This window comes from Taeniopygia guttata, chromosome 11 (genome assembly GCF_048771995.1).
Source record: "Taeniopygia guttata chromosome 11, bTaeGut7.mat, whole genome shotgun sequence".
In the NCBI taxonomy this organism is placed as follows: domain Eukaryota; kingdom Metazoa; phylum Chordata; class Aves; order Passeriformes; family Estrildidae; genus Taeniopygia; species Taeniopygia guttata.
This window is the reverse complement of record NC_133036.1, coordinates 11,116,450-11,139,524: the sequence shown is the minus strand read 5'-3', so window position 1 is coordinate 11,139,524 and position 23,075 is coordinate 11,116,450. Positions and strand designations below refer to the sequence as shown.

The following is a 23,075-nucleotide window of genomic DNA, read 5'->3' as shown; positions in this document are numbered from 1 at the left end:
GAGTCACGGTGTGAACAATGCTGGCCTCGTGCCTCGCTTCCCCTCACCCCCCACCCTGCTGCCCTGGCACCGCGCCTCAGCCCCCTGCCCACCCTGGCACCTGCCCGCGGCTCGGGGACACAGCTGGCACAGCACCAGGGCACGCTTTGGGTGCCCCCCTGGCCGCTGCACCCATTGTGCCACCCCACCAAGGGTGGGGAGCCGTGCTGGGGTCCCTGTCCCCAGACTGGCACATGCCCAGGCTGCGATAAGTGGCGGGACGATGCCACGGGCACGGTGGGCACGGCGGGCACGGCGCTGCGGAAGGCTGCAGCCACGGAGCCGTGCAGATTGCTGCGGGCTGGCCGGGCTGCCCGTTAGGCTTTTGGCAGGAGAAATGTTTATTTTGTCGGCCAAATATCTCTGCAAACTTCCTGATTTCCTGGCGGCCGGGCAGGCAGCGATAGGGCTGTGAGGCCGTTGTGGCCCCGCGCTCAGCCTGGCAGCAGAGCTGTTATCTCTGGTGCACAGCGGGCGGGGAAGAGGTGGAGAAAGGGAAATGAAATACAACAGAGGTGGCACATTTTTCACTCTTGATAACAAGCCCTGCTTTTAGCCTGGGAACTTGGAAACCATGCAGGTGGCCAGAGACAGCCGCAACGCCTCTGCTGCCGTGGGGCACCTGGAGCTCGGGACAAAGCCCAGACCTCACCCTGTGCCAACCCGTGGCTCCCCGTGGCATGGCCTGGCACAGATCAGCTCCACACAGCCAGAAGCCGAGGCTGGAGGATTGGCTGGAGCATTTTGTCCCTGGGAAGTTCTGAAATCAGCCCCAGGGCTCGGATGCCCATCCGAGCAGCGTGCCAGGGTGAAGGCAGGAACACAGAACCTCCTGCTCGCTCCCATTGATCTTTGCAGGGATGGGAGGTGCTGGAAATGCAATTAATGCTAATTAAATTCCCATCATTATTGGGAAGGACGCAGGCAGTGCAGCCTGTGGGATGGGGAGGGCCAGAAAGGAGCTGCTCCCCAAGGTTAGGGTGGGAGAAGGGGAGTGTGGACCTGTTGTGAAACCAAGAGCAGCTCAGGGGATTTTATTCAGCATTTCCCAGTGAATTCCTGCTGGCTGAGGATGAGGCTGGCAGGAATTACCACCGGGTGGGTGCTGCTCCCATGGGGGTGCCAGCAGCATCTCTGTGCACCCCAAAGCAGCTCCTGGAGTCAGGACAGCACGTGGCAATCTTTGCTTTGCAGTTCAAACACTTCCCAGGCTCTCCATGGAAAACAAAAGCTGGAAACTTTGCCCCTGGCAGCCCTAAAACCTGGAAGCACCCAGGGAACGGTGCTGTATCCTAAAGTCTCCTGTGTTTTAAGGCAAGCCAGTGATTTTCTGGAGCCGGCAGCGCAGGGCGAGCACGATGATAACCAGTATGGGGTTGGTTTCCCTTTGACCACCACGAAGCAGGAACGAATCTGTCAGCGAGGAAAACAGGATTTTAATTTTTCTTTTTCTTTAATGGGAGATGCACTTTTTTTCTTTTCTATGTGGAAGTTGTGGGAAAGCCACAAAGCCGCTGGATCTGCTTCAGCAGCTGCTGGGGCTGCTCCTTCCAGCCCGATGGAGCCCAAGTCTGGGGACCCCCAGGAGTGGTGACAGAGGGAAGGCAGGTGTGGGTGAAGCCCCTTTCCTGGGAAAGGCTGGTGCAGGGCGCTTCCTGCCGAGCAGATGTCCCCGGGAGGATGCGATAGCCGCGGGCAGGAGAGCGGCTTCCCCGGCCGCTGGCTCCCCAGCAGCCCCTTATCTCCCCGCTGCATTCCCCGAGGGGTTAACGTGCGGGAAATCCAGCGCCAGGGCTCCTGCTGCCAGCCCAGTGCCAAGGGAGGAGCCCGGGGGCTGCAGCCCGGCTCCGGGGCTGGGTGATGGCGCAGGGATGGGTTTGGGCACTGAGGTTTGGGCATGGAGATTTGGACACTGAGATTTGGGCACAGAGATTTAGGCATGGAGATTTCGGCACCGCACCGAGATTTGGGCACTGAGATTTGGGTGCTGAGATTTCGGCACAGAGATTTGGGCACTGAGATTTGGGCATCGAGATTTAGGCACTGAGATTTGGGCACTGAGATTTGGGTGCTGAGATTTGGGCATCGAGATTTAGGCACTGAGATTTCGGCACAGAGATTTGGGCACTGAGATTTGGGCATCGAGATTTGGGCACTGAGATTTGGGCACTGAGACTTGGGCGCTGAGATATGGGCACTGAGACTTGGGCACTGAGATTTGGGCACTGAGACTTGGGCACTGAGACTTGGGCACTGAGATTTGGGCACTGAGATTTGGGCACTGAGACTTGGGCACTGAGATTCGGGCACTGAGATTCGGGCACTGAGATTCGGGCACTGAGACTTGGGCACTGAGATTTGGGCACTGAGATTCGGGCACTGAGACTTGGGCACTGAGATTTGGGCACTGAGATTTGGACACTGAGATTTCGGCACGGAGATTTGGGCACGGAGATTTGGGCACTGAGATTCGGGCACTGAGATTTGGGCACTGAGACTTGGGCACTGAGATTTGGGCACGGAGATTTTGGCCACCACTTCTGTCCTCGCCGCCCGGGCAGTGGGACCCTCCAGGCTCACACTGACCCTTCCCAGCCCCGCAGCTCCCGGTCCCTGCAGGGATCCTCCAAGCAAACCCAGACCTGTTGCAGACCCCAGAGCCGTGCAGGGTTTGTGCCACTGCAGCTCGTGGGCACTCGGCCACGCGGTGTCACCGCTGGCAGTGCCACGTCCCGCAGGGACTCAGAGAGGTACCCAGGGATGCTCTGCTCCCCGGGAGGGAACGGATAGAGACTGAGAAACCCAGATGGGCAGACAGACAGACAGACAGAGCCGCTGGGGGTGGCACAGGAAACCCGCGGCACGCCGGGGCTGAGCACGGGCACGGCTCGGTGCCCACGCCTGCAGACACCGTCCTGTGAGAACGGGCATGGGCAGCACCAGGAGGTGCCCGAGAGGGACAGGGCTGGGCACCAGCCTGGCCAGGGGCGAGGTGTGATAAACCAGCACCGGGGGCAAAAGCCAGGGAATGTCAGAAAAACGGGAAACTGGACAGGACAAACGCAGATCTGAACCAATGTGGTTAATCAAACGTTCTCCCTTTATTCCAGGTAAGATGGTCGTTTATATCAGCTTCTACAGAGTTTACAAAAACAAAGGCACTCTGATTGGCAAGCTAACATTGTTTACCTTTTCCTTAAAATGGCCTAAACCTTACACTATAAAACTATACTAATTCACACCCAGACAGCCCAGTGGTCCCCATCACACCTTAATACTATTTCTATCTGCGCCACAAACTCTTAATTTCTAACTGTGTCAGAGGCTTGAAGGCCTCACAAGGCCCAAATCTGAGGCCTAGACTGGAGTAGCTCAAAGCAGAAGCCATAATTGGTCTGTGCTGGTTTCAAGGTTGATTATTCTGTTTATCTCTAACATGTTCTGCTGCCCTGCCGCAGCTCTGTCCTGCAGGGCAGCGTGTGGGGCTCTGCCCTCAGTGGGATGGTACAAACATTAAATACCACAAACTACCTGTGCTGGATTTACAATAACGTGCCAATATCTGTCACCTACGTTGGACAGTGTGTCCCCAGCCTGAACCAACAGAAAAATGCCAACACCACAGTGAAACATGGAGGGCATGAAGAAGGAGAAAAAGGACAAGGCACACCCAATTTCCTGCATCTTGTCCCCTTTGGACCCCTAATCTAGAATCCTAAAATTTTACTTTTGCACCCATGCCACAATTAATTATTGCTTATATCAAACACTCAGAGCTTGTAATTCATGCTGTAAGATTGAAAACTCTTTTCCATGGGCAGAGATCACAGCCAGTGTCTCTGGGGGCTCTGTCCAGAGGGAAGCCCTGGGTTCCCGCAGGGCCCCGGTGCCAGCTGTGCCAGGGGTAGGATGCCCAGCCCGGGCCGGGGATGGGTCCCCCCGGGCTCTGTGGGCGCTGAGCTCCGCTCCAGCCGCTCCTTTCCCACCGCAGCCCTGCGGGACCAGCGGCTCTGCCGGGCCGGGCTGCTCCCATCGCACCCGGGGAGCCCCCACAGCACAGAGCGCTGAGGGATGGGGGAATGTTTTCTAGGAATGTCAGACCCCCCTTATCCCACCCATGGGACCCATGGGTGGGTGGCCACGGAGCTCGCAGCAGCCCCTGGCTGGGAGCGGGCTTGGGGCAGGAAAGGGTTAAGCCGGGGAAGTTTGCTCACTCTCGGCAATGATTTAAACCAGACAGAAAGGTTCTGTCATCCATCACGCTAACAGCCAGATCATTGTGTTTTAAAGTGTCTGTAATTGCAGCAATACAGAGACCGGGAGGAAGATAAAGGCTGGGAAGATGCAAATGCCGAGGGAAGCAGCGGCCCCTTGCACCCAGCAGGGAGAGACTGGGGACAGCCCTGGGGACAGCCCGGGGACAGCCCCGGGGACAGCCCTGGGGACAGCCGGGTGGCCCAGGCGGTCTCCTGCAGGCCATGGCACTGGGTGGGCGCTGGGGTGTCTCTGGCGTGGGGGGAACATCCACAAACCAGCACAAGGGTCCAAACCAACAGGGATGGGTAGGGAAGGGTCTGAGTAGGTGCTGGACTCCAAATATTGTCTAAAAATTACCTTTATCTTCCTCATTATCACCGGATTAGTACAAAGTGATAATGTATTCTTTCCTTTCCCGGTTCCTTGGGGATGCAGGGGATCCCAGGGATAGGGTACAAAGGAGGGTGGGAACTCGCCCAAAGCCTGCCAGGGGGTGCCCAGGGGTGCCCCGGCTTTGCCCAGGGGTGCCCCGGCTTTGTCCCAGCGTCCCGGGCCACGTGCAGAGCCGCCGGCGGGGAATTATTGCCATTCAGCCGAATAAAGCGAGCTAACACAAATGTTTATTTTCACAGTAGTGAATTATGACTTCAATAGACCAAAATTACAGGCTGAGTGCGCGGAATGGGAACGCAGCAGCCCCTGCCACCCAAACGCCGCCGGGGGAGGGGGGACACGGTGGCTCTGTCCCCCCCTGGGGTCCTGCAGGGTGGCAGTGCCACCTGCCCGTCCCCACGGTGCTGGAGGGGCTCCTGGGGCACGAGGTGCCAGGGCAGGGGGTGTTCGATGGGGTGACAGTTCCCTGCAGGTCCCTGGGACGTGCTCGGGGGTTGGCAGGTCAGAGGGGACGGGTTTGGTCATGGCCAGGCTGGTGGCATGGCACCAGCTGGGCACTGACAGGTTTGTGCTGTGCCCCAGGTCTGCACTTGGCTGGGTGACACGGGGTGGTCTGTGCTGGTTTCAAGGTTGTTTATTCTGTTTATCTCTAACATGTTCTGCTGCCCTGCCGCAGCTCTGTCCTGCAGGGCAGCGTGTGGGGCTCTGCCCTCAGTGGGATGGTACAAACATTAAATACCACAAACTACCTGTGCTGGATTTACAATAACGTGCCAATATCTGTCACCTACGTTGGACAGTGTGTCCCCAGCCTGAACCAACAGAAAAATGCCAACACCACAGTGAAACATGGAGGGCAGGGATTGTGCTCCCAGTGCCCAGGAGCAGCAGCCTTGTGGTGGGACTTGGGGAGGGAAAATTTGAATGCTGTGGTGGGAAGGGTGTGCCAGGCAGCCAGATGTGTGCCAGGCAGCCAGATGTGTGCCAGGCAGCCAGATGTGCCCATCAGGAGGGTCCCACTGGCATTCCCAGCACGCAGCTGCCCTTGGGGCCACCCCAAGGCCAGGCCAGGATGGGCAGTGGGACTCTGGGGGCTCTGCCTGGGGTCTTGGGGCTGCTCCAGTGCACCCCCAGCCCTTGGGCCCCTGGGGAGGGAGGCTGAGCAAGCACAGCCCCATCCCCCTGCAGCCCCCCATCCCCTTGCAGCCCCCCCACCCACCCTGCTCCACCCCCTTGACTCTTCCCATGGCCCCAGACAAGTCCTGGCCCCGTTCCCTGCAGTCCCTCCACCTCCCCAGAACAACTCCCACCCAGCTCCTTGCAGCTCCCCAAAAGGTGTCACCCCGCCCCCCATGCAGCCCCCCACTCTCAGCTTTGCACCCCCGATCTTTGGATTTTGCAAACCCAAATCCCTGCAGCCTCCAGGCCCTGCACGCCGCTGTCCCCAGAGTGTCACCAGGTCCCGTTCAGCCCCAAAGCCCTGGGCACCCCGTGTCCCGTCCATCCCGTCCCGTTCCCGTCCCGGTGCTGCTCGTTCCCGTTCCCTGTCCCCATCCATCCCATCCCATCCCGTTCCCGTCCTGGTGCTGCCCGTTACCGTTCCCTGTCTCCATCCATCCCATCCCATCCCGTTCCCGTTCCAGTGCTGCCCAGGTCTGTGTCCCCATCCATCCAGTTCCCTGTCCCTGTCCATCCCGTTCCCGTCCCGGTGCCGCCCGTTCCCGTTCCCTCTCCCCGTCCATCCCATCCCGCTCCCCTCCCGTTCCCGTTCCCGTCCCGGTGCCGTTCCCGTTCCCGTTCCCGTCCCGGTGCCGCCCGTTCCCGTTCCCTGTCCCCGTCCATCCCATTCCCGTTCCCGTTCCCTCTCCCCCTCCATCCCATCCCGTTCCCGTTCCCATCCCGGTGCCACCCATTCCCGTTCCCTGTCCCCGTCCATCCCGTCCCGTTCCCGTTCCCGTTCCGGTGCCGCCCGTTCCCATTCCCTCTCCCCATCCATCCCGTCCCGTTCCCGTTCCCGTCCCGGTGCCGCCCGTTCCCGTTCCCTTTCCCCATCCATCCCATCCCGTTCCTGTTCCCCGTCCCCGTCCATCCCGTCCCGTTCCCGTTCCCGTTCCCGTCCCGGTGCTGCCCGTTCCCGTTCCCTGTCCCCGTCCATCCCGTCCCTCTCCCCTCCCGTTCCCGTCCCCGTTCCCCATCCCCGTCCATCCCATCCCATCCCGTTCCCGTTCCCTGTCCCCGTCCATCCCATCCCGTTCCCGTTCCCTGTCCCCGTCCATCCCATCCCGTTCCCGTTCCCGTTCCCCATCCCCGTCCATCCCATCCCGTTCCCGTTCCCGTTCCCTGTCCCCGTCCATCCCATCCCGTTCCCGTTCCCGTTCCCTGTCCCCGTCCATCCCATCCCGTTCCCGTTCCCCATCCCCGTCCATCCCACCCCGTCCCGTTCCCCTCCCGTTCCCGTCCCGGTGCCGCCCGTTCCCGTTCCCCATCCCCGTCCATCCCATCCCGTTCCCATCCCTCTCCCCTCCCGTTCCCGTCCCGGGGGTACCGTTGCTGCTGCGGCGGCGGCGGTGGCGGCGGGGGGCTCCCCCTGGCGGGCGCGGCGGCCCCGCTCTAAGGCAGCGGCGCGGGCGGGCCCCGCTCACTCCGGGCCGGGCGGGCGGCGCGGCGGCAGCGGCGGCGCGGCGGGGCCCGGCCGGGCACGGAGCGCGGCCGCGGGCGCCCCACGGCCCCGGCGCGGCGCCGGGAGGATGCGCCGCCGGGCAGCGCGCAGGGGGTGAAGCGGCCCCGCGGATTTACCGCGGCTTCTCCGCCCTCCCCCGCTCCTCCGGGGGGAGGGGAAGCGCCCCGAGCCCCGGAGCTGGCGGCGAGCGGCGGCCCCGGGCGCGGCGAGCGGCGGCGGGCAGGTGCCGGGGGCAGCCGCCGCCGCGGGGCCGCGCTCCGCCAGCGCCGGCCTTAAGCGGGCCGGGGCCGCCGCCGCCGGGGGCCGCTACCGGCTCTGCCCGCTCCTACCGGCGCCGCCGGCCCCTGCCTTGGGACTTACCTCACGCCTCCGCCGCACCTCAGGACGGTAAGTGCCGTTCGCCAACCGGGACGGGGCCGGGGAGGCTGCCGGTGCCCGCTGAGGCTCCCGGGAGAGCGGGGCTTGGAATTCTCCGAGGGGGATGTGCTCGGGGGATGCTCTCGGTGCGCGGGGGAATCGGAGGCTCCCGGTGCCCGGGGAGGCTCCCGTGGAAAAGGGGCTGGGAATGCTCCTGATGCTCGGGGGGTGCTCCGGGCGCGACGGAGTCGGGGAGGCTCCCGGTGCCCGGGGAGGCTCCCGGTGCCCGGGGGACGCTCCTTGCGCGGGAGTCCGAGATGCTCCCGGTGCCCGGGGAAGCTCCCGGTGTCGGGGGAGCTGCGGGTGCGCAGGGCAGTAAGAGGCTCCCGGTGCCCGGGGGAAGCTCCCGGTGCCCGGGGAACGCTCCCGGTGCGCAGGGCAGTGGGAGCCTCCCGGTGTCCGGGGGATGCTCGCGGTGCGCAGGGGACGGTGATGCTCCGTGCGCCCGAGCCGGCGCGGTCCCCGCCACGGCGGCGGAGCGGGGCAGGGCGAGCGGGGGCACAACCGGGGCGAGCGGGCGCAGCGCTCGGAGCGGCTCCGCGGCGGAGGCAGCCCCGGAGCGGGATCGCCGCGCCCGTGGGCCCCGCTCCCACGCAGCGCGGTGCCGTGGGGGCGGCGGAGCGCAGACCCCTCTTCCCAAAGCGCTTCCTGCTGTTCCCGAGAGCCGGGGCGGCGTGGGGCGGCACGGCGTCCCCGGGAACCCACGCGAGCTTGTGCCCACCCCCAGCACCCCCCCGGTTTGGCTCCCGAGCCGTGCCCGGCGGTCCGGCTCTTTGTCATCGCCGCGCCGCTCCTCTGTGCCGCCAGCTCCGCATCCCGCTCTGCGGGCTTGGGGCTGGGGCCGGGCCGGGTGGCCAGGAGGGGCTGAGCCGCTCGGGGGAGCTTGCGGGAGGATCCCGGGGCTGCTGCGGGACGTTCCAGCCCGCTCGGTTCTGTGGTTTTGTGCCAGGACGCGGGGCCGTGCCGGGGGCGCTGGCGGGGTCCTGCCGTGTGCCGGGCGGTGTTTGTCGGGATGAGGATTTGGGAAGGAGGGTTGGCTCGGGAGCCTCCAGCGCTGCCGTTCATCACCGCCTGCTCTCGCCTTCCTTTGGAATTGCGCTGGGCCCCGCTTTGCCACGGGAGCGCTGCCGGCGGGGCGATGGAGCTCCTCCGCGGCTCCTCCGCCGCTCCTCCGCCGCTCCTCCGCCGCTCCTCCGCCACACCGAGCCGGAGCACTCGCAGCTCTTCCGTCATTCCCTAGCCGCTGGATGGTGCCTTCGGATACCGCAGAGCGTTTTCTCTAGTTAAACACACCTTTTCTTGGAATTATTTTTTTTCCCTCTATTAGCCAAGAAAAACTTTGCAACTTTCCTTCGCTGTCGGAGAGGAGCCACTGCCGCTGCTGCGTTTTTCATTTTGGTTTTTTTAATTCCACGTCACGTGTGCGTTGACAGCGTCTTTGATTCCAAGCGATGGTCTCGTCTCCAGCTTAGGAAGAGCTTTTGAGCTCTTCCCTCTGTTGTTTTCTCTCTGTTCAGGAACAAAGAGATTTTTCTGCCTTTAATTAAAAGGAATATTAATTCCCTGCTCCTTTGTCGAGCGACTTGAAGACACTCTGCGAAGCCCCGGCAGCTCGGCGCGGCGGTGGGGTGAGCTGTGCCGCGGAACGGGGCATGGAGAGACGGGGGAAACAGCCCGAAACCGCACGGCAAACACGGAGCAGCAGCCGCGGAGGATGCTGACAGCCGCGGCCCTCGGGTGAGGAGCCCCACGGAGCTGAGCTGCCCCCCGGGGTGGGCTCTTGGATCCTCGGAGGTTTGTCAGGCAGCTCCCCGTGCGGAGAGTTTGCACACAGGGAGAGATTTCGTGCTTGGGGAGGTGAGCGGAGGTGAACTTGGCTGTGCCAAGGGGGTTTTCCCTGCCGTGCTGGCAGGTAAGGTTTCACCCGGGAGCAGACAGATGTTGGGTGTGTTTTGTTTGGAAAACGTGAGCGCAGATGTTGGTTTGGAGCGGGGAAAAGGCAGGAGGTGGTGGGGGAGAGGCTGTTCTCCTGTGGCTCTGGTTGCTGCCGTGGGCTGGGTGTTGGGTTTGGGCCTCCCGTGGCTGCAGGATTTGCCTTTTACATCGGGAACTTCCAGGCTGCAGCATGGAAAAATATTCTGGTGCTCAGCCCCCTCCAGAGCTGTGCTGCTGCAGGCAGGAGGGGGTTTTGGCAGGTCCTGTGGGGTACCTGGGGCTGGCCGGTCCCTGCTGACCTTCCTGGAATTCTGCTTTGGAGCCGTGGATGTTTGTGTGCAGGAAAACCCCGGGCAGGATCGGGCACTGAGGCTCCTGTGGTGTCCCCGGTGCTGTGGGAACGGGGTCTGGCTCTGCTCTGCCCGAGGTTGTGTCCGACCCCCTGTCCTGCAGCCACCTGGGGAAGGTGCTGTGGGACCCCCGGGGAGGAGAGGCACCCCATAAATCTTTCACCTCCTGCTGGGAGTCAGTGGGGTGGCAGCGAGTCAAGCGGAAGGCTGGCAGTGGGGCAGGAGCTGGGTCCCTCCTGGGGGGACACACAAATCCCCCCCAGCAGCACTGACCCTCCTCAGCCCCCAGCCCGAGCAGCACAAGGTTTGGGCAGACCAAACGGGGCTGGGAGGGACCAGGGACAGCCCGTGGGGCTCAGCTGGGTTTGAGTGCTGCTGCTGGGGCCGGGGATGCGCTTGGGGCTGCAGCTCGGAGCTGCAGGAGCTGCAGCCCGGCCTCTGCTCTCTGAGCTGCAGGAGCTGCAGCCCGGCCTCTGCTCTCTGAGCTGCAGGAGCTGCAGCCCGGCCTCTGCTCTCTGAGCTGCAGGAGCTGCAGCCCAAGCTCTGCTCTCCAAGCTGGATCTCCCGTGGGAGATGGATTCAGGATGGGAAGCACAGGAGTGCTGGTGGCACAGAGGGCATCCCCTGCCTGCCTGCCCTGGCCTTAGTGCCATTGTCCGGTTTGGGGTTATTTTTAGATTTCCTGAAGCTGTTTTCTGCCACCCTCCCACCGTGCTCAGGCTCCCCAGGGGGAACCCCACCTTGACAAACCCCCAACTTTCCTTCGGAAGATGCCGACCGACGGTTCCAGAAAACATCCCAGGGATTTCCTGTTTATTTTGCAAAATTCTCATTAATATTTTTTTTTTTTCCTGCGTTCTTTGATTCGATTTCACACGGGCAAAATCGCCTTGAAATTGAGCCGGCCGTTCAAAAATAGACAAAAGAGTCGGTGAGGCAACAGCCGGGAGGATGTGGGAGAGCACGGCCGGTACCGGCACCCCCCGGAGGCGGTACCGGCACCCCCCGGAGGCGGTACCGGCACCCCCCGGAGGCGGTACCGGGACCCCCCGGAGCCGGTACCGGCCTGGCGGGGCAGGGTCCGCCCGGGGTCCCGGCGGTTCCTCGGGGTTCCCACGCTGCGGGGAGCTCACTGGGAGCTCCGGTGGTGTGCCAGGGGGAGTTTTCCCTTCTCCGGCAGCTTCTGCCTCCAGGATGCCCCGAAGCCGCTGCGGTGCCGCTTGTCCCTGCCCCAACCACGATCACCCCCGTGCCCACGGCTGCAGAAATGCCCGGGGCCGGTTTTGGGGTGCCCCTTTGGCGGTGCCCTGGGGGATGGCGCAGCCCCAGCCCGTTCTGGGCAGCACTGTTTATTTACTCCCGGTGTTTAGGCAGGATATTTAATTTATTTAATTTCCAGGAGTGTCAGGCAGCTGGGGAGCAGCAGGGTGGGTGTGTGTGTGCCCACCCACCTCCCTGTGCCACCCCGCTGGGGTGAATCCGGCGGTGGCAGCGGGCACGACGCTGCAGCAGATTTGTGCCCTGGCTGATAGGTCGGGGGGACCCCCCAAAGTGTCCCTGTGTGTGGGGGACCCCTCCTCCCAGCCTGTCCCCAAGCCAGCAGCCACGTCGCCGCCAGCCGCTGTTGACTCACAGGCTCCGCTGCCGAGTCCCGGGGCCGAGATGCTTTTACAGGCAGGGCTGAAACGCACAAAATGTTCGACTTGTAAAATATGTAGCGTGAGAAAATAGCCTTTTCTGCTCTCCTCCTCCTCCCGCCGCCGCTCCCTGCCCCATCTGCTCGCTTGGAAAGCTTCCCGCAGCCGGGGGGGGGGTCGGGGTCCCTCGCCGGGGATGGCACCCACCCCGCGCAGCCCTGGGGCCACCCCTGGGTGCCGGGAGGGCTCCGGGGGCAGCAGGAGGATGCGCTGGGTCCATGAGGATGCTCCTCCTGGCTCCTCTCGCCATCCCAAAGTTTGGCTTTCTCCCCTGGGCGCGTTTGGAGAAGGAGCGCGGGGCTGGCACCGGGAGTGCCCGCGGGGTTGGCACCGGGGGGAGGGGGATGCGGGCGGCTTTGGGGCGTCCCGTGGGGCTTGAGGTTCCAAAATCTCTCCCGAGGGTCCCGGGAAACCCCCGCGAGGCTCCCCAGGAGGGAACCGCCCCGCCGGAGCTGGCCACGAGCCGCGGTTTTCACCTTAATCCATCATTCCCCGGGCACATTTCGGATCCTTGCCAAGAGCAAGGTGGGAAGGGGGGTGTGAGCATGCTTTCCCTATTCCCCTGCCATCCTTTTTGCTGCCTGTGTGTAATTAACAGAGTAATTAAAAACAGGATGAGTTAATTGGTATTCATTTATGTGGCAGATGTTTTTAATTGAGATACGAAACAATTTACCTGTTTACATAAACAATAGCAAATGAAGGCTTGTAAAACAGAGAGGGCACTTTTTTTTTTTTTTTGGCTTTTTTTTTGTTGTTGTTTCGAGGAAAAATCAAACCCGTCCCCATCCCCCACCCCCGGCCAGGCCAGCTCGGGGCGGACAGGAGCTGCTGGCACTGCCTTGGTGGCACCGAGCCAGCTGGTTTGTGCCCCTGGGTGCACGGTTTTGGTTTGCAAACTGGGATTTGGGGGGTTTGGGGTGCGTGGAGAGCCTGGCTGTGGGTGCTGCTGTCCCGTGGGGAGCTGTGCTGTCACTGCCACACGGGGCTTGGCACCTGCCAGGAGTTGGTGGCCTGGAGATGCCCGTGGCACTGCAGGGTGTGGGTGCCAGCTGGGAGCACCTGAGCTGGGGAAATGTGGGATTGTGCTGGTGGGAGGTGGGGATGAGCTGCAGGGGCTCCCCAGGAGCGGAGCTGGCTGAATCTGGGCTCCTTTACAGATTGTGCAGAGACTTTGATTAATTGGATTTACTCTTGAAGAGTTAATTTCTGCTGATGGGTGCTGGGTGTGGATTGCTCCCTGCTGGGCTGGCTCCCCAAAATGAGCACCTGGAACACCCCAGTGATGGATGGGCAGCGTCCCTCCAGCATCATCATGGGATTGTGGGATGGTTTGAATGGAGAGGGGCCTTAAAGCTCACCTCACTGCCCTGCCATGGGCAGGGACACCTCCCACCGTCCCAGAGTGCCCAAACCCTGTCCAGCCTGGCCTTGGCACTGCCAGGGATCCTGGACAGCCACAGCTGCTCTGGGCACCTGTGCCAGGGCCTCACCTCCCTCCCAGGGAAGGATTCCTTCCCAATATCCCACCTAAACCCACCTTCTGTCAGCATCCCCAGCTGCACTCTTGCTTTCTCACGCTCCAAGTGCAGCTGGGGATGAACTCCAGGCTGCCTGGGGTCACCTTTGTCACCTTTGTCACCTTTGTCACCTTTGTCACCTTTGTCACCAGGGCCCCAGGGAGGGGGTCAGGATGCGTGCAGGGGAGGAAGGAGCTGATGGTGCACTGAGATTTGGGCACGGAGATTTGGACACTGAGATTTGGGCACTGAGACTTGGGCACTGAGATTTAGGCACGGAGATTTGGGCACGAAGATTTGGGCACTGAGATTTGGGCATTGAGATATGGGCACTGAGATTTGGACACTGAGAATTGGGCACTGAGATTTAGGCATGGAGATTTGGGCATGGAGATTTGGGCACAGAGATTTGGACACTGAGATTTGGGCACCAGATTTAGACATGTCGCTGCTGCCCGGCCTCAGGCCCCACATGTTCCCAAAGCTGCTCCAGCTGGGACAGCCCCGGCCCTGCCATGTCATCCATGTCATCCATGTCATCCATGTCATCCATGTCATCCATCCCATCCATGTCATCCATGTCATCCATCTCATCCATCTCCTCGGGGAGTTGTTGCTGGCCACGCTGGAGGAGCAGGAAAGAGGAACAGGAACGAGGAGCAGGAACAGGAATGAGGAGCAGGAATGAGGAACAGGAACGAGGAGCAGGAACAAGGAGCAGGAACGAGGAACAGGAACGAGGAGCAGGAACAGGAACAGGAATGAGGAGCAGGAACGAGGAGCAGGAACAGGAACGAGGAGCAGGAACAGGAACGAGGAGCAGGAACGAGGAGCAGGAACAGGAATGAGGAGCAGGAACAGGAACGAGGAGCAGGAACAGGAACGAGGAGCAGGAGCAGGAACGAGGAGCAGGAACGAGGAGCAGGAACAGGAACGAGGAGCAGGAACAGGAACGAGGAGCAGGAACGAGGAGCAGGAACAGAAATGAGGAGCAGGAACAGGAACTAGGAACAGGAATGAGGAGCAGGAACAGGAACGAGGAACAGGAATGAGGAGCAGGAATGAGGAGCAGGAACAGGAATGAGGAGCAGGAACAGGAATGAGGAGCAGGAACGAGGAGCAGGAACAGGAATGAGGAGCAGGAACAGGAATGAGGAGCAGGAACAGGAACGAGGAGCAGGAACGAGGAGCAGGAACGAGGAGCAGGAACAGGAACGAGGAGCAGGAGCAGGAACGAGGAGCAGGAACGCTTCCCTGCCTTTGTTTCGGAGGCAGCCCGGCCTGGGGAGACGTCGCCTCCAGCATCTGGATTTCATTTGTGGCCATTTGGAGAGCATGAAGGATGCTGAGCGCTGAACTGCCTTTAACCCCTTCGTCACCCCGGGGAAAGGAGAGCAGAGCAGCGGCCCGGGGGCTCCACGCTCATCCTGATAGCAAAAGGGTTTTGAAATCATGAGATTTGGGGTTAACAGGAAAAATAAGCTTAGTAGGCCTCGGAAAGATAAATACCTTTAGCACATGGACAAATAGTACTGTACTATGTAGCTAGTACATGATAATTGATAGAAAATTGGTAGATGTGATGGCTGTTTAGTAATTAAATATAATTACTGTTTAATCAGAAAGAATAATCATGTGAAACTGTGGTCATGGACCTAAGAAAGATCACGAGAAACTCACGTCAATGTATACAATAGAGCAATATAAGTGTAATAATTAATAAGTAAGTTATACAGGGATAGAATATAAAATACGTTCAGCTCAAAGCTGTGACAGAGTCAGATTTGGGTTTGTACCCGACTCCCAGAGCTGTCAATAAAAGCACCTGCGGATAATCCCACCCCGTGATGACAGTGTGACAAACAGGGGCTGGGGTGGCACGGGGCTGTGTGGGGCTCCCAGGGCAGGGTGGGGAGCAGCCGCTCCGCCAGCCCAGGAGAAAATACTAATCCTTTTATTTTTATATTATTACTTATTCATCTGGGCTGCACAGACCTAATGGAAACCAGATGGAGGAAAACAGACACGGCCCCGAGCGGCTGGGACAAATTACCCCAAAGAGAGAAAAAAATAGAGGGAAAAATAATTCCAGTGGAGTTGGAGTTGTGCTGGGGAATCGCTGTTGGAAGGTGCTGAGGGGAGGCTGCACTTTGCTCCCCAAAACCTCCTTTACTCTCCTGGAGCTCACCCCGTCTCCCAAAGGACCTGGGTGGGTGGCACAGTCGTGGTTGGGTGCTCTGGGCATTCCAAGCTCTTTATCCCATCCCTGTGCCTGCCTGGCTGTGTTTGGGTTGCAAACACCTCGGGGAAAATTTAAAACTTAAAGGCAAAAAGGAAAATAGAAGAAAAACCAGAACCAGGCCCCATTTCCCTGAGTGCTTGCTGAGCTTGATGGAAACTTTCCTGCTGATGGGAAGCTGTGGAAAAGCCATGTCAGTGCCAGGATGAATGTATCCATGTTTTCTCTTGGTGTGGGAATGTGCACGGAGCCAGGGCAGCCAGGGAGACCGGAGCTGGGGTGGGGATGCAGGCAGGGACCATTGCAGGGGTGAAGGCAGGGACCATTCCAGGGGTGCAGGAAAGGACCATTGCAGGGGTGCAGGAAAGGACCATTGCAGGGGTGCAGGAAAGTTGAGGTTTTGGGGTGAGGGAAGCTGCATGGTCTTGGGGTTTCTCCTGTGGCTGGGGAGGGAGAAGGGAGCGAGGAATGGGAACTGCAGCGTTCCCATCCTGCTCTCTGCAGCATTCCAGTGTGCTGTGGGCAGAGAGGGATATCCGTGGTGCTGGAGCCTTCCAGCAGGATCCTGTGGGTGACCAGCTGAGCTTTTGGCTCCTGCCACTATCTCCTGGCGCTCTGTGTGCTGCCAGTTGTGGCACAACCCCGAGAGCATCTCCGTGGGGATCAGGCCCTGCTTTTACTCAGCCCAGGCTCAATTAATCTCCCCATAATTAACCTGGGTTAAGGATGAATGTTGGATTAGTGATGATCAGCCAGGCCAGGTGGGAGCGTGCCCGGGCACAGGGGGGACCCCATGGCTGGGGGTGGCCGTGGTGGCTGCTCCCATCTTTGGCCAGAGCCACGGGCAGCCCACAGGGTGACAGATCCCTGCAGCTGCCAGCACTTGTGGCCACCCGTCACACAGCCTGCCCCAGGGCCGTGGCTGCAGGGGAGGTGCTGCAGGGGATGGGTCCCACATGGAATGCACTGCTGGCAGTTATTTGGGGTTGGCAGGGGGGCGGTGGTGCCCGCTGGGGTGATGGTCAGAGCTCCACGATCCCTGGATTGCAGGATCTGACCTTGCCCGGCCGCTGGGCTCTGGGGGGGACAGTCCCTGGTGGGTGTGTGGGTGCTGCTATTGTCACTGTCACTAAATGCAGTGATGCCAGTCTCTGCCAGGGGCTGTGCCAGCCCTGGGTGTGCTGCCAGGGATGGTGAGGGGTCAGCAGGGATTCCCAGGATGTGCTGTGACAGGGGCAGGGCTGGCATGGCAGGGGCATGTCCCCACCTCTGTGCAGATCAGCAGCGAGTCCATCACCCCCTCACCACCCTGTGGCACACAGAACACCGGGCACTGTTACCTGAGTTCTACAGTGCCACCAGCAACACCCAGGCCAGCCCAAGGTCCCCAGGCCCTGTTTGCCCTGCCTGGCACCCCTGGCTCACCACGCCATGCCCTCTCCCCGCAGATAACGCGGAGACCGTGCCCGCCGCCATGCCCGACTCTCCGGCCGACGTGAAGACTCAGTCCCGCTCCTCGCCGCCCGCCATGCCCCCGCCGCCGCCCGCCGCCTCGCAGGGAGCCCCACGCCACCCCTCCTTCGTGCCCAGCACCGGTGAGTACCGCCGGGCACGGGCTGCCAGCCGGGCAGTGCCCCCAGCTCCGCCTGGCACAGCGCCGGTGGTGCCACGGGTGACGTTACCTGTTCCTGCGGGCAGCACCGTGGCACTGCCCGTGGCCAGCGGTGCCCTGGGAGGTCCCTGGGGATGGGGACATCCTGCTCTTCTGCTGGTCAGTCAGCAAAGAGGGTGGTGGGGGTCTGGGTGTCCTGTGGCTCGGAGGTGGCTCTGCGGCGGGTCCCACGCACGTGAGGATGCGTCTGCCACTCTGCGTGTGGCACCCAGTGGTGGCAGGGCCGGCCACAGTGGCTGGGACCTCCTTGCCCTGCCCTGGTGTGGCACAGTGGCATCACAGGGCTCCAGGTGGGAGTTTCAGTCTCTGTGGTTGGACTGGGGACAGCCACCCAACGCGGCGGTGGCACCAGAGGCACGAGGGCTCGTGGCACACCCGCAGGGTTTGCACCGGGGGTCTGTCACTGTGCTGGTGTCACCGTCCTGGCACGTGCAGTGCAGGAGCCAGGCAGGCAGGGGACAAGGCTGGTCCCTGGCAGCAGTGGCAGTGGCCACTGCCAGCGGCTGCCCCAGGTCTGCTGAGACTTTTCCTGGGCACACGCATGCGCAAGGGGTTTGCTCATAGCTGTTTCTTCTCAAAAAAAACCCAGTGGGGAAAAAAACACCCCAAAACAACCCCCGAGATCCATCCCCTGACACCTGCAGCCCCCCAACAGACTCCAGAAATCAGCTCATGCTCGGCTGTGCTTGGAGGGGGTTTGGGTGTCGATCCCAGCCCTGTGCTGATGTGGCAGCCCAGCTGTGGCTGGGTCTGGGATGGAGGACCAGGGGTGCAGGTGGCCTCTGTGTCACTGCTCAGCACAGAGAGGGGTTCAGGGCAGCCTCTGTGTCACTGCTCAGCACAGAGAGGGGTTGGGGATACGGGGCTGGGGGTGCAGGCAGCCTCTCTGCCATGGCTCAGCACTCAGCAGGATTTGGGGTGCAGGGCCAGGGGTGCAAGCGGCCTCTCCTTCCCAGCTTAGCTTGGAGCAGGGTTTGAGACACAAGGCTGAGGGCATGGAGCAGCTTGGCATGAACACTGCGACATTTCGGTTGTTTTTGGCTTTGAGGGACCTCATTTGGTCCCTAAACTGTCGGGACTTTATCAGGCAGCCCACACCCATCCCCTGACCCCTCCCTGTGGCTGCAGCGGGGCACAGGGACCCGCTCCCTGGTTGATCTGGTGGCTTTGCCCATGGCACACGTGCCCGTGGTGAGGAGCACCCACGCAGGGCAGGAGAGCTGTCCCCTCTGCTCTCTCATCATAGCGTGTTTTATTTTGCTTGCAGATCGAGACGCTGGCCCTGCGACGTTTCTGCCTCGCGGCCGTTTTCATGGTTGCTTGAAATGGTCGATGGTCTGTCTTTGTAAGTAAAGTGAAACAGCCGCTCTCATGAGAGACCCGAGCGCAGCTGCCACCCCGGGGTGCTCCCCCTCGCCCTGCCCCGGTGGGTGACAGGGACACGGGACCCCGGCCCCATCCCGGCCCAGGGACACGTGTGGCACCCAACAAAAGCGCTTGTGGCCGCCGGGTTAGTTTGGGCACCTCTTCAGCGGGCACTGCCCGGCCCGAGAGCGAGCGGGACCCCCGAGCAGGCAGGGTGGCAGGGCAGCATGGCACCCCCAGGTCAGTGACAGCCCAGCGGGGACAGGGACAGGCGCGGGCGTGCCGCGGGGCCACGGGCCGTGGGGACATGGGTGACACGTCTTGTCACCCATGATGGCTGGGACATGGGTGATGTGTGTTGTCACCCGTGCTGGCCAGACGTGGGTGATGTGTGTTGTCACCTGCGCCACTAGGACATGGGGGACATGTGTTGTCACCTGTGCTGGCCAGGAAGTGGGTGACGCCTGTTGTCACCTGCACCATCAGGACAAGGGTGACATGTGTTGTCATGCATGCTGGTCGGGACATGGGTGACACATATTGTCACCTACGCCACTGGGACATGGGTGATGGGTGTTGTCACCTGTGCCATTGGGACATGGGTGACACATATTGTCACCTACGCCACTGGGACGTGGGTGATGGGGGTTGTCACCTGCGCCATCAAGACATGGGTGACACGTGTTGTCACCCTAGCCACTGGGACATGGGTGACACATATTGTCATCTACGCCACTGGGACATGGGTGATGGGGGCTGTCACCTGCGCCATCAAGACATGGGTGACACGTGTTGTCACCTATGCCATTGGGACATGGGTGATGTGTGTTGTCACCCATGCTGGCTGGGACACGGTGACACGTGTTGTCACCCGTGCTGGCCAGGAAAAGGTCCCTGTGGGGCTGGTGCAGGAGAGAGTGCTCTGCCACTCTGATGGTTGGTACCCCAAAATATCCCCCCTAGGTCTGCTGGTGTGCGGCGTTCAGGCAGCTCCTGTCCCTCCTGGCCGGGCAGCGGGGACAGAGGTGGCAGGCTGGGCTCTGTGGGAAATGGCTCATGGGCTGTCCCTGGGGGACAGGGTGGAGCCCCTTCCCTTGGCTGCTCTGGCTGCTGAGGAGCTGGATCGGGCCCTTGCTGACCTGGGGATGCTCTGCATCCCCTCCTGCCCTGCAGCTCCCACTGCACTGGGACCAGTCCAGGATGCAGCCCCAGGGATTCACCAGCACCCTGGAGCATCCAGGGACTGCCAGCCTCACCTTACCCAGCAGGACACTCTGTTCCTGCCATCCCACGGTGCCAGGGCGCAGCCACCCGCTCTGACGTGCCATTCCCTGTGTCCCCAGTGATGAATGGGAGCAGCCACTCACCGACCGCCATCAACGGGGCTCCGTCCACCCCCAACGGGTTCAGCAATGGGCCAGCCACCTCCTCCAGCGCCTCCCTATCCACCCACCAGCTCCCTCCGGCCTGCGGTGCCCGCCAGCTCTCCAAGCTCAAGCGCTTCCTCACCACCCTGCAGCAGTTCGGGAACGACATCTCCCCCGAGATCGGGGAGCGGGTGCGCACCCTCGTCCTGGGGCTCGTGGTACGTGCGTGGGCTCAGCCATGGGGACCCGCCTCTGAGCAGCCTGGGTTTTCCTCTGCTGAAAGGGAAAGAGTGGCCTAGATTGAGCTAAATCCTGGAGGAAAGGGGGTTGTGCTCCCAGCGTCTCCTGGGATGCGCACGGCCAGCACAGGGCTGGTCCTGGCTGTTGGCATCCTGAGCGTGGTTTTCCCTCGAGTGTGGTTTCCCTGTGAGCCTGGCAGAGGAGCAGGAACGGGGGAGGAACAGCCAAGGGTCCCCAGGGGTGCTGAGCCCAGGCTGTCCCCACAGAACTCCACCCTCACCATCGAGGAGTTCCACGCCAAGCTCCAAGAGGCCACCAACTTCCCGCTGCGACCCTTCGTCATCCCCTTCCTCAAGGTGGGTCTCCAGCCCGGGCAGGGTGGGATTCGTGGCAGCATTTCAGCACAGGGGATTCGGGGGGTTTGGGGGTGGCTTTGGGGCTGGCAGCTGCCCGTGGGTCTGCCCGTGTCCCCCCAAGACACGCATGTGCCCCCACACGTGTGGAATCACACAGGCCCAGGGCTGGCTGCAATACAGCGAGGGGTCAGCCCAGCTGGTTGCCATGTGCAATTCATTAAAAATTCTCCCATTTTTTTAAATTTAACTTTTAATTTTGCGCTGACTCTGCAGTGTCACCCCGCTCCAGAGGGATTTGCCCGGCGCTGGCACGCCTGGCAGCACCACCACTGCCAGCAGATGTTTTACCCCAGTGTGCCCTGGCCTTTGTTAGCAAAGGAATAATTAAAAAGTGCAAAAACAACCCCTTTTCTACCTCTGCATGCCAGCCCCGCCAGAGCAGGGCTCTGTGAGTGGAGGTCCATGCTCACCACAGGAATCTGCTGGAGTGGTTTGCTCCAGGCTGAGCTGGAGGGGGAGGGCAGAGCCCCCTCCCCTCCCCTCCCATCCAGCTGGCAGGGTTTTTGGGATCCGTGGGAGCAGGGAAAGGTGAAGGGCCAGGCGCTGGTGGCCCCGTGGCTCCAGGCAGGCTGGGATCCATGGCTGCTGTCCCGGTGCCAAGAGCGCAGCGGCCGCCCTGGCACCCCGCTCCCAGCTGTTCCCACCGACCGGCCCAGATGTTCCTCATTATCCTAACTGCAACCAGCCGGGCTCGGCGTGCTTCCCAGACTGGGGACTCGCTGTTTTTGTGGGATTGCTCCCCCCCGGCCAGGGAAGGGAAGGGGAGGGAGGGTCTGGCCCTGCTCACCGCAACTGCAGCTCGGGCTGGGGCGCTAACGTGTCCCACAGATGGGATTTGGCTGCGGCTCAGCTGCCTGAGGCAAAATCCAGGGCTGGCAGCCAGAGTGCCGGGCAAAAGGGGGTTCTGCTGCTTAATTCCTGCTGCTCCTGGGGCTGCAGCGCCGTGGGTGGGAGGGGAGTTCACGGTTGATCCTTACAGTGGGTGCCACACGGGCTGGGGGTCCCACAGGTGAATCCCCAGGGAGCAGTTGTAGGGACAGAGTGGCTGAGGTGGCCCAGGAAGATGCTCTGCAGCCCCTGCCAGGATGCAGGAGAGCTCTGCTGAAGCTGTGTCTGAACCCTGTGGGGTGCCACACGCGTCCCCCAAAAGCCCACCTGGCCCCTGGGTGCTCTATTGGCATCCCAAGGGGGGAAAGGAGCAGGACCACAAAGGGAAGGCACCCCCTCGTACCCCCTGCCCGTGGTGAGCTGGGGGCACAGCCAGGCTGCTCTGGGGGGGCTGTGGGGCCGTGGATTGGACTGTCACCCCCCTCCCCGCAGGCCAACCTGCCGCTGCTGCAGCGGGAACTGCTGCACTGCGCTCGCATGGCCAAGCAGACCCCGGCCCAGTACCTGGCGCAGCACGAGCAGCTGCTGCTGGACGCCAACGCCTCCTCTCCCATCGACTCCTCCGAGCTGCTCCTGGAGGTGGGCGAGAGCGGCAAGAGGAGGACGCCAGACAGGTGCCAGCCGGGATGGGGCGCGTGGGGTTTTCCAGGGACGCCCCCCTGAAAAGGGGAGGTCGTTCTGGGGGTACCAGCGGGGACCAACCTTCTCTCCTCCGGCCAGGACCAAAGAGAACGGTTTGGACCGAGACCCCCTGCACCCCGAGCACCTCAGCAAGCGGCCGTGCACCATGAGCCCCGCGCAGCGCTACAGCCCCAGCAACGGGCTGAGCCACCCCCCGAACGGGCTGGGGCACCCCCCGGCCGGCCCCCCGCTGCCCCAGCACTACCGCCTGGAGGACATGGCCATGGCACACCACTACCGGGACACCTACCGGCACCCCGACCCCCGCGAGCTCCGCGAGCGCCAGCGGCCTGCCGGTGAGCCCCGCCGTCCCGGGGAGAACGGGGCTGGGAGCCCCCCGAAGGGAGGGGGGTCCTGCAGGGGTCTGACCCCGCTCCGCTCTTGCCTTGCAGCCGTGCACGGGACGCGGCAGGAGGAGGTGATCGACCACCGGCTCACGGACCGCGAGTGGGCGGAGGAGTGGAAACACCTCAACAACGTACGTAGAGTCCCTGCCCCACCCGTGTGTGTGTGTGTGTGTCCTTCCACTCTGCCCTCAGTCCCTCCCGAGCATCCTCTGCTCCCACAGCCAGCTCAGCACCCTGCAGCTGGCACAGCCTGGCATAGCCCAAATCCCCCCGCCCAGCACCGGGCACCGCAGCCCCCCGGCTGCCTGCAGCAGAGCCCCCTCCCCATGCCCGCTGTTGCCCCCGCAGCTGCTGAACTGCATCATGGACATGGTGGAGAAGACGCGGCGGTCGCTGACGGTGCTGCGGCGGTGCCAGGAGGCCGATCGCGAGGAGCTCAACCACTGGATCCGGCGCTACAGCGACGCCGAGGACATGAAGAAAGGCAGTCCCCCCTCCGCACGCCCCCACAACTCCTCCTCCGCCGCCACCGAGGCTCCCCAGTTAGGTACTGACCCCCGGGGCCGCGGGCG

General features: G+C 62.1%; 1 protein-coding gene across 6 annotated transcripts in view; it reads left to right on the top strand.

Annotated features, from left to right (window-relative positions):
* CBFA2T3 (CBFA2/RUNX1 partner transcriptional co-repressor 3) overlaps positions 1–23,075 on the top strand; it is a 29,901-nt gene that overhangs the window by 595 nt on the left and 6,231 nt on the right. For 3 of the 6 annotated variants that reach the window (XR_012057704.1, XM_072934254.1, XM_030282154.4), the window contains exons 1-9: positions 7,622–7,756; positions 16,976–17,122; positions 18,467–18,544; positions 19,908–20,149; positions 20,438–20,527; positions 21,908–22,089; positions 22,196–22,452; positions 22,549–22,634; positions 22,852–23,050. Coding sequence is in view for 5 of the 6 variants with exons in the window: in XM_072934254.1 (XP_072790355.1) it covers positions 17,002–17,122; positions 18,467–18,544; positions 19,908–20,149; positions 20,438–20,527; positions 21,908–22,089; positions 22,196–22,452; positions 22,549–22,634; positions 22,852–23,050 (1,255 nt within the window). In the remaining variant the exon portion in view is untranslated. Of the gene's footprint in view, positions 1–7,621; positions 7,757–9,381; positions 9,524–16,975; positions 17,123–18,466; positions 18,545–19,907; positions 20,150–20,437; positions 20,528–21,907; positions 22,090–22,195; positions 22,453–22,548; positions 22,635–22,851; positions 23,051–23,075 lie in introns of those variants that run through there. The other 3 variants (XM_072934257.1, XM_072934258.1, XM_072934256.1) reach the window with 3 other exon arrangements.